The sequence below is a fragment of the Pelophylax lessonae genome (genome assembly GCF_965119305.1).
Source record: "Pelophylax lessonae genome assembly, chromosome: 1".
NCBI classification, from domain to species: domain Eukaryota; kingdom Metazoa; phylum Chordata; class Amphibia; order Anura; family Ranidae; genus Pelophylax; species Pelophylax lessonae.
Window position 1 is genome coordinate 844817503 of NC_138768.1, and position 10594 is coordinate 844828096.

At 40.4% G+C, this 10594-nt stretch overlaps 1 protein-coding gene across 1 annotated transcript; it reads right to left on the minus strand.

The window, feature by feature from the left end:
* Positions 1-1302: 1302 nt before the first annotated feature.
* On the minus strand, positions 1303-9404 carry LOC309549717 (vomeronasal type-2 receptor 26-like; the record flags this gene model as incomplete). Its single annotated transcript, XM_082250191.1, has 3 exons — positions 1303-2207; positions 4117-4677; positions 9329-9404. 3 exons carry the CDS (start codon positions 9402-9404, stop codon positions 1303-1305), a joined length of 1542 nt encoding a protein of 513 aa, XP_082106317.1.
* Between the last annotated feature and the right edge of the window lie 1190 nt (positions 9405-10594).

Here is a 10594-nt window from a genome sequence, read left to right on the forward strand (position 1 = left end):
ATAATATCGTGGAATGCCAGGGGGATTTGTCTTTTCTTTTCTTAAAAAATATAAACCCCACATAATCTGTCTTCAAGAGACGTATCCTATTGGTATGAAGGTTTGAGCCCTTAAACGATCCTGGTTAGCAAATTCTTATCACGCCGCCTACTCCACTTATTCTAGAGGAGTTTCTATTCTGCTAGCTAAGTTACTTCAAGCCCAAACTCTACAGGTTAAAACTGACCCTGAGGGGAGGTTTGTTATACTTACCCTGCGGATTCTAGCGGTGACATTTACACTGGTGAATATCTATGTCCCCCCCCCCCCTAGTTTCACCGGTTGTACTTTCTAAATGATCACTATTACTTCTTTCTAGGACACCCGGTCCCATACTCTACATTGGTGACTTTAATGCAGTTTTAGACCCTGCCATGGACCCCTTGGGGGGTGGGGGCAGACCATATCCATCATTTACTGACTGGGCACAAATTTATGACTTTACTGAGGTGTGGTGGTGGAAGTATCAGGGCTGCATCAGTACTCTTGTCACTTTGATTCCTTCCACACCATGTCACCATAGCAATTGCTATTACTGCCATTCATGTACAGTATATTGGTTCCATATTTACCTGATACTTCACGCTATGAATGCCATATGTTCCCTCATCTACAAATGAACTTGACTTCTGTATCTTTTGGGGAAAAAAATAAAACAAATGGCATTGTGGAAATATTTATAATTTGTTTATCATTTTTAGCACTGCAATATTCTTTTTATCGTTGTGGAAATATTGGCAATAAGAATGTAGCAAGAGCGAAACATTTCGAGACAAGCAAAAAATGACTCAAATGAAAGCCATCTTGTGATTGTTTAAAAGATGCATAAAGTTAAAATGGTTTAATCCAGAAAAGGTAACCATTTTTACTGGATTTAGTTATGATTTATCCGATAAATACAGAGTTATATGTATAAAAAATGAATGTGACAATTTATTCATAACTTGAACAACTAAGTGTAAAAGAACTAGAAGGTAGATTTTTATTAAGAAACCAAAATGAGGGTATAAAACTTACTCCTTAATACATTTTTACCTTTTCTTTTCAATTCAAAATTTTACATCTTATTTATTTATTTATTGTAATGTTCAATATCACATATTTCTCAATCATCAGTGAACGAAAGAAAGCAAAGTAGCGGTTTAAATTATTTTATTACATAAGAAAATAACAATAATTAATCTTTGTGACAATTATTTTTTGTAGAACCATTTCTGCCTAGTTATTCCTACTGAAAAATCTGCTCACATGTTCTATGTATTGTCAGGTTTTGGTTTGTTTTACTAATTTACTTTTTGAATTTAAATCTGGTCTCACCAGGATAATATAACATTTGGGAATAAATATGCAACCCAAAATTCCCAAGCTAGAAGCTATTATAGCAAATATCTCTACAAGTACAGTATTCTTCCCTGTAACACTCATATAGGCTGGGATAAAAGTGATCCAGACACTGCAGAACACCAGCATGCTGAAGGTGATGTATTTGGCCTCATTGTAACTGTCTGGTAAATTTCTGGCGAGGAAAGCCACAACAAAACTTGCAGCTGCTAGAAGTCCCATGTAACCCAGGAGTATAGAAAATGCCAGAGTAGATCCTTCATTGCATTGAATAATAATTTTATCAGCATATAGCTCAGTGTTACTTTCTGGAAATGGACAGGCAGTCAACAACCAAATCACGCTAATTAAAACCTGGATAAATGAGCAAAAAAGAACCAAGCAATTGGGCATTTTTACTCCAATATATTTTCTCCCAAAACTTCCAGGCTTAGTGGCCTTGAAAGCCATGCATACCATAATAGTTTTGGCCAGAATGGAAGATACAGCCACTGAAAAGAGGATTCCAATGGATGTCTGCCGAAACATGCAGCTGATAGGTCCAGGCCGACCCAAAAACAAAAACACACAGAGGAAGGTCAACATAAGGGAGACCAGAAGAATGAAGCTTAAGTTTTGGTTATTAGCTCTGACCACTGGAGTATCTCGGAATACAATAAAGACACAAAAAATAGCGGATGTTTTAACAAACAGTAAAACAGAAAAAAACGAGACTGTGAGAGGAGCTGGGTCATTGCCATAATACAGAAATTCAATGGGTTTTGGTACACATTCATTGTTATTGTTTGGCCACTCGTCTTCTGAACACTTATGGCATGATCTTTTATCTAAAAGAGAAAGTCTACAGTGTGAAAAAATTGTTACAATATCGTTATTTTAAACAATATGTTTACTAACAATCAGGTGCCAGATGGAAAGGGAGTCATCCTATCTTCTAATAGACCACAGGAAAAAATACACAGTCATGACATCATGAGTATTCACCAAACAAAGGACTTCCCACAGACTAATTTCACCCACAAAGGCTTAATTTTAGGCATGCATCCTTAGCCTGGGAATGTATGGTTCAGTGAAATAAAGTTGTGAATAATCATGATGTAATCAGAATGCTACTCCGTGTTTTATTCCTACAGAATAGTTTTTTACTAAGTTAATAATTCTGAGCTGAGGTTTATCCAGTTATTTGCATTTTGAAGATAAAACATCTCAAGTTCACACTATATTTAGATATTATACTCTAGCTGATATAGAAGTTCATATGCGTTTTCTAGGAATCATTTGAAATAATCTTGAACAGTGTAAGAGATTTATTTTATTTTTTTTTTTAACGTTATCAGGTTCTATTAAGGTAATTGTCTCCAGGATTTCTTTCTTATAAAATTGGGAATTTTTAGAACCTCTGCCAGTAGTAATTGCTATCTGTGACAAATAGACCAAACTGTCGACTTGCCCTTGTTGTTTGAGGGAGCAAAGGCCCATCTCTAACAAAATGGCCACAAACACAGAGAAACAGTGCCGAATAAGACATTATGGGGTTGATTTACTAAAGGAAAATATATTGTTTACTTTTGAAGTGAATTTGCACATGACATGAGTATTTTCCCCAGAGCTTTGTGAATAAGGTGAAATTTACCATTGCAAGAACACCTAATCATGTGCAGGAAAAATTAAAAAAAAAAATTTTTTGCTTGAAAATGATTGGATGAGGGAAGAGCTTCTCCTCATTCGGCTCTATTTGCCTTCAGCATATCATCCCCTAAAAGTCAGTAATGGTTAAACCTTATCTGCAGAGAGACAACAGTCAATTCTGGTACTAGTTATTTTAACTCTTCCTGTCAGGAAGGGCTTGCCAGCAGACAAGGTGGCTCTTTCAGGCAGCTTCCTGTTCCACAAGTTCACTTAGGATGGGTGCATACTCGCAGGCGCAATAATGTGCACTAAAATGACGTTTATTGAAAATAATTTTCAAATACAACAATTGTGATACAGTAGATGGTATTGGAATATCACAATATAGTGAAAAAGTGCTTATACATCATATTAATGAAAAAGACATAAATGAACCGTATAGGAAAAAAACCTATAAAACTTGTATAAGGTTTTTTTTTTTTTTTTTTAAATAAAACAGAAAAAAATAAATAAAATAAAGGTATCAGAAGAATATATAGATTTACAATAAGCGGTGCAGATGGTGTGGATTCATAGAGCTATAGAGCAATTGATGGAGTCGAGTCCATTCATTTTTAGAGAGTTCGGGGTTTCATCCCTAACTGTTGAGTAAGAGCAAACTTGAGGGCCATCAAGTAAATTTCTATGTAAACGTATCATATATGTCAGTGGGATTTTAAGTAAAATAAGCGTGAGATCTGATAGAAGTGAGATTTACAAGACTAGAGAATTAAGAGACCAAGGAACATTTATATAGGAACCATGGATTCCATTTTAGATCAAAAGACTTTTTAGAGTTTGTAATGGTGTGATGTAGGTTTTCCATGGCCCTGATCTCCTCTATTCTGTTTAATACCTGGGAGAATGGGACCTCGGTATCCTTCCAGTGGTATGCTATTGTCCATAACATTGCAACGCATATAGTGTGTATTAAATTCTTAAGATGAGAAGGTATTTCTGGTATGTTGTGAAACAACAAGCAATGCTGTGGTAAAAGAGGGATCTTTTTCTCTATTAATATCTCTATTAATGAGAATAATTGGGACCAGCAACTGGCGATTTTGTTACAATCCCAGAAAACATGTTTAAGGGTGCCTGTTTCTCCGCAACCCCTGAAGCAGTCTGGCGGGGTATCTGGGAAAAATTTGCTAAGTTGATCTGGGGTGTAATACCAGCGGGTAAATACTTTCAGCGCTGTTTTCCTAATATTTAATGATTTGGTAGATTTACGAATGTTTTGAGACATGTTAGACCATTCGGCTGGGGAGAATGTTAACTGTAGATCTGCCTCCCATTTTAGCATATGTTTAAGTTTTGGTGTGGGGACATTTGTTATAAAGTTTGTATAGATAGAGGATATAAGACCCTTCCCTTTAGGATTGTTCAAGCAAATGTGTTCGTAGAGGCAAATGGAGTTAAAAGAGGGGAGGGAGTAATAGGTATTAAAGTGTTCTTTAATTTTATCATAATTAGACAACTCAGCGTCGGGAATGTTGTAGGTTTCTATTAGTTTATTTAAGGAGAGGAATGTTCCCCCGTCGTAGAGGTCTTTTAATCTGTGTAGATTATTAGTGTCCCACCAGGAGAACTGTTCTGAATTACCAAAAGCCTCTCCAAATCTAGGATCTCCTAGGAAAGAGACCAACAACGGTGGATTAGAGGATAAGTCCTTGTAGCCTCCTATTTTCGACCATATCTTAAGAGAGTCGGATACAATCTTATTTCGTGTAGAAATCCTTCTGATAGGGATAGTACGGTGCCAAAGAATACTGGATAATCGATATGGTGTTATGGATGTCGATTTGAAGTTGACCCACGGAGGTGCCTCTTTTGTTATATGCCACTGAGTAATTTGGGATAGTCTGCAGCTAATATAATAGGACCAGATGTTAGGGGCGCCCAACCCACCTGAGGTTTGAGGGTGGTACAATATATTTTGGGAAAATCTGGGTCTTTTATTGTTCCATATAAATTTGTTAATTGAGGATTGTATTTTGGATATATATGTTTTAGTAATGGAGATAGGGAGGGCTCTAAATAAATATACCAGCTTAGGGAGAACGTTCATTTTAATCGCTGTTATTTTCCCAAGGAATGATAGGGGATAGGAAGACCAGGTTTTGAGGGTATCGCGAATACTAGCAAATAAGGGAGGTATGTTATCTTCAAATAGACTATTATATTCTTTGGTGAGTTTTATACCGAGATATTGGAGTTTGTTGGTGGCCCAAGAGAAGGGATATATTTCTTTTAGTTGTAGTAGTTCTGGGTCTGTAAAATTGATAGGGAGTGCCACTGTTTTTGAGACATCGATACCTAATCCTGAGAGGGATGCAAATTTGTCCAAGGTTTGTAGGAGGATTGGTAGAGAGACTTGAGGTTCTGTTAGGAATAAAAGTGCATCGTCGGCATATAGGCTTAATTTGTGATTCTCAGTTCCTTTCCGAACACCAATAATATCAGGGTGATTATTTATTGCTATGGACCAAATGGACTATTTAAACTGGATCAATGCCCAGGTTCAGTGCTATCTTGTCTACAGTGTTCCGGTGATTGAAATATTCCCTGTTACTCTATATCTGTTCCAGTTATTGATCCGGCTTGTTCTGGCTACAGGCAAAGTTGACACATATGCCATGCCTGCCCACATGTCCTCAATTTGGGGGTGCAGCATTTCTAAAAGGGGTACCCAGGGTTGGAAGATCTGCTAAAGCAGACCAGAAGAGTCTGTGACGGTACTAACCGTCACTATGAGTGAAAGACAGATACCGTATTTATCGGCGTATAACACGCACCGGCGTATAACACGCACCTCAAATTTAGGAGGGAAGTTTTAGGAAAAAAGCTTAAATTTTGAAATAAATAGCTTGAACTCAGAACTTTTTTTTTTTTAATCAAATGCAGACTTACCAGTGCCCCTGAATGCAGCTTTATCAGCACAGTATTTTATATGGTATATATATATATATATATATATATGACTTTACAATCACTGTAAAGGAACAAGCTGAAGTAAGATGATATAAATAGCTGCACCAGATTTTGCAGGCTCTGGAAAATCAACCCACCACATATGAAAGATCTCCTATTTACTGACGGTGCTTATCACCAGTTTATGACTTCAATTGCTCTATATACACAGGTCAGGTCACACTCATAGACTATAAAATAAAAGCTATTAAGAATTTAGCCATGTTCCGTACTTGCAGCGATATACCAGTATTTTAAAAACAGTCCAGGCAGCGCTGGGAAGCAGAGGAGGGGGGCGGGACAGACCGAGGGGAAGCGAGGACGAGCGGTGTACTGCCGATTTATTCAACTTGCCGAATAATTCAACCTCAGACGTCACTTCCGCCGCGAGTACGAGCGGCTTGGAGACTTCCAATGGAACTTGCAATGCAATGCCTGGCCGCGAGAGTTGATGCCCGTGCACAGCGGCGAACACTGTGCACGAGAGTTGGATTAAACTCAACTGTACACCGGCCGCTGTCTTTAGAAGTCCCGGCGTCTACCTATGATAGACGTCACACGTCCCGCGTCCCTTCATTGGACCACTGTGCTGTCTATCATAGGAGGCGGGACTTCCTATGACAGACACTGCTCGTCCTTCCTTATACTCAGCCCAGCCCGCCCCCCTCCTCTGCCTCTCAGCGCTGCCCGGACTGTTTTTTTTTTTTACTAGATCGGCGTATAACACGCACTGGTGTTTTATCCTTCATTTTTAGGAGGAAAAAGTGCGTGTTATACGCCGATAAATACGGTAAGTAATGGTTTGGATTGCTTAAATATTTGTCAGCAAAATCCTCACATAGAAATATGAAGATTTAATACCACCTTGCACAGTGTATTCCATGCCTGGCTGTGAGAGAGACACAAAGACTTTAATTCGCAGACTTCCCTATTGTTTGTGTATTGGAAGGGAATGTGTATTGTGATGAAGTTTACCTGTCTATTCCATTGTTACCTGTTAATGACCTCACATTGTTCTGTCTCATTACACATAACAGTCCTTCTAATCAAGCTATCGGACCAATCCCTGCCGACTCATTTTCAAGTCCTCATTTGCATGGCTAAGGAGGACCTGAAGGAGGACTACATGTACTTTACAATTGACCAATAGGAAAACGGTTGTTGGGGGCGGGATGTTAAAAATTCTGTATAAAAGTGTGTTGTGTACTTCCAATAAATATCTTCCTGTTTGAACTTACATACAGCCTGCCTAGTGTTTGTTTGTTCTAATTGATTCCGAACGGCACATAGCTGTAGTTCAGATGAGCGAACCATCAGATGTTGCGATCTGCAAGCTGACTCACTAGTAGCAGAGGAGTGTCGGGAGAGCGGAAGCGAGCGAGCAAGGGTCTCGTTACAGAGTCTTTAGCCATTTCAGGTGGTCATACACAGCCAGTGCTCATTTGACTGAAATCCAGCAGGAATTCCTCCTGCCCATAAACTGCCTGATTTGTGACATGCCTACCAGGTGGAACTCAACTTTGGCAATGCTGCAGCGGCTGCACATGCAGCAGAGGGCTATCAACGAGTACCTGTGTTCGTTTTGCACAACGACGGACTCAGGCCGGCTCGCCTTTTTTCCCCACGCCAATGGCTGTTGATAAAGGATGCATGCACTGTATTGTCACCATTTGAGGAGCTGACAAGGATGGTGAGCCATGATAATGCATGCATCAGAATCAGACACAATCCCTGTTGTGTTCCTGCTAGTGGCATTATGGACAGGGCACTTGCATAAGAGCAGCGGGAGGAAGAGGAGGACTCTCTTTCCTCTCAAGGCCTGTTTTATGCAGACACCATTCTTGTGATGCCACAGAACACACAAGAGGAGGAGGAGGAGGATTCTGAAAGTTTTGGAGGCATACGTCGTGGAAGATATACTGTACGTCAAACCTTAAAGTGATTGTAAAGTCTTTTTTTTTTTTTAAATAAAAATAACAAACATGTTATACTTATCTCCTCTGTGCAGTTGGTTTTGGAACAGAGCAGCCTGGATCCTCCTCTTCTCGGGTCCCTCTTTGACTCGCCTTTACCCTCCCTACTTTTGTGTGCCCCCACAGCAAAAAGCTTGATATGGGGGCACCCACACCAAGTCACAGCTCCATGTATCCATTCAGACATGGAAAATTGTTTTGGCCCCGCCCCTCTCTCCTCATTGGCTAACTGACTTTGACAGCAATGGGAGCCAGTGGCGCTGCTGCTGTATCTTAGTACTTGGCTGGGAGACAGGGCAGTTCCAGATACTGTAATCCGCAGTGACCACTAGTGTTGGGGTGAACGAACATGAGTTCAGGTGAACATTTGCCTGTTCGGGCTATTCACCGAACACCCAAATTTGCAGGGTGTTCACCCTGCCAAACAGCCTACAATGCACTGCGCACTGCACAGTGCATTCTGTGCCCTGATTGGGTAAAGCTTTGTGCCACTACAGGCAGATTAGGGGGACCCCCAGGCAATATATTTAAATGAATGTTTCATTTTTGTTGTTGCACTTGCTCGGATAAGGGTCTGGTATGGTTTTTGAGGGGAACCCCATGCCGTTTTTTTTTTTTTTAATTCTGTCATAGGGTTCAACTTAACCATGTAAATACAGGCCACTTTCACCCCCTTCCTGCCTAGACCAATTATCAGCTTTCAGTGCTTATTGGTGTCTATGGGAGATCTCAGTCAGCTTGACATGGCACTGCTCCTTGTCTTTAACATTGGCGTCTATGGGAAATCTCGGTCTGCTTGACATGTCACTGCTCCCTATCTATAAAATTGGCATCTATGGGAAATCTCGGTCAGCTTGACATGGCACTGCTCCCTGTCTAACATCGGTGTCTATAGGAAATCTCAGTCAGCTGGGCATGGCACTGCTCACGAACTATAAGTGACAGGGACACAAAACTTGGGGAGCACTGAGAGGGGACCCAGGACTACAACATATCTATACATTATAAAAGTGGGGTATGCCTGTTCACTACACTGACTGCACTAAACTAACTCAACTCACTATCCACTTACTACCTGCCTAACCTCTATTATCACACACTATACACAGCTGCCGTGTAAGCAGCAGCCTTATATAGTGCGGGGCGTGGACGTAGCCCCTGAGCCATGATTGGCTAAAGGCAGCCTGCCTTGCTTTGGCCAATCATCAGTAATGTATTCACTGCACCAGCGCAGTGCATTATGGGGCGCTCATCGGCTGGCGAACTTCCCGCTGAGCACCCCATTTGTTTGTGTGTTCAGCAAACACACGAACAGCTGATGTTCGCCTCGAACTTACGCTTGACTCGAACATCAAGCCCATCCCTATTAAGGAGGTAGAATTGTGACTTGGCACCCTCCTTTAGTGAAACCATTGACAACCTCAATAGATTCTGTGCCTTTGAAATTATTTTTGCATCAAAGAACTCTAATATGCCCAAATACTCCTTGAAATGGAATATATGGCTCATACACCCATGTTGCACTATATAACTGCTTTGTTTTTATTCCTATAATTCGGTAGGCCCCTGCTTTATATATATATTTATTCCCTGTTAACCTCCCTAGCAGTATTCCCGAGTGTGGCTCTGTGTTATTTTCAGTACCAAAAGCGGTAACCCCGAGCCACACTCAGGATTTCCCCAGAATCACACTCACCTTCCCTGCGATCCCCAGGCACATGGTTGTTCTGTATTTTCCAGGCACAAAGAACTAGAAAAGCATAGGCAGGGCACAGGAAAAGTCACCAGGTGAAATCCTGTGGTGAAATGGCATGATACAGTGTAATCCGTTAGCATCACAATTTGGTATAATGTCATTTGGTGTATTTATATTTTTGAAATTGCCGCTGGTTCCACCCCCTGCGTCACATCGCTCGCAGGAAAGGTAACTGGAAGACAGGTGCCGGCATTGGGCGATCAGACAGCGGGAGGATGGCTGGAGGACGGCGGGGGAGAATGGTGGGGGATCGCAGGGGAAGGTGAGTTTTAAAATATAAAACAACAGATTTCTATACAAAACAATGTACCGCTTTTAGCACAGAAATCCTGACATAATCAGACCACCAGGGAGGTTAAAATACAAAGATACACATGATTTGCCCCTTGGCAATTTGACATCCCCTCTCTATAATCCAGAGAAACTGTGATCCAGATTTCCCTCCCTCACCCCCTTGTTCCCCCTTTCTCCTTACCTAATGAATCCCAACTATTCTGAAATTTGTTATACCTGCTTTGTATTAACCGACTTATCTTGTGTTTATTGTCATGTTATGTAATCTACATTGTGCCTAGTGGTATTTATTTCCCAGAGGCAAGACATGATATAACTGTACCTGTACTTGCCTGGTATAGTAATTTAATACAATAAAAAACAAATGAAACATAAAAAATAAAAACAATTATAACTGTAGCACTGCCCCCTTGAGGACTGCTGGATATTACACTTTTGGATCCCCCTGGGTTACAGTTAGCAATGCTGGCATTCACAATTTAACACTTTACTCCTTGGCTCAGTCAATGATCAGTCCAGGGGTATGTAGTTGTTTTTTGTGTTTTATTTTAAA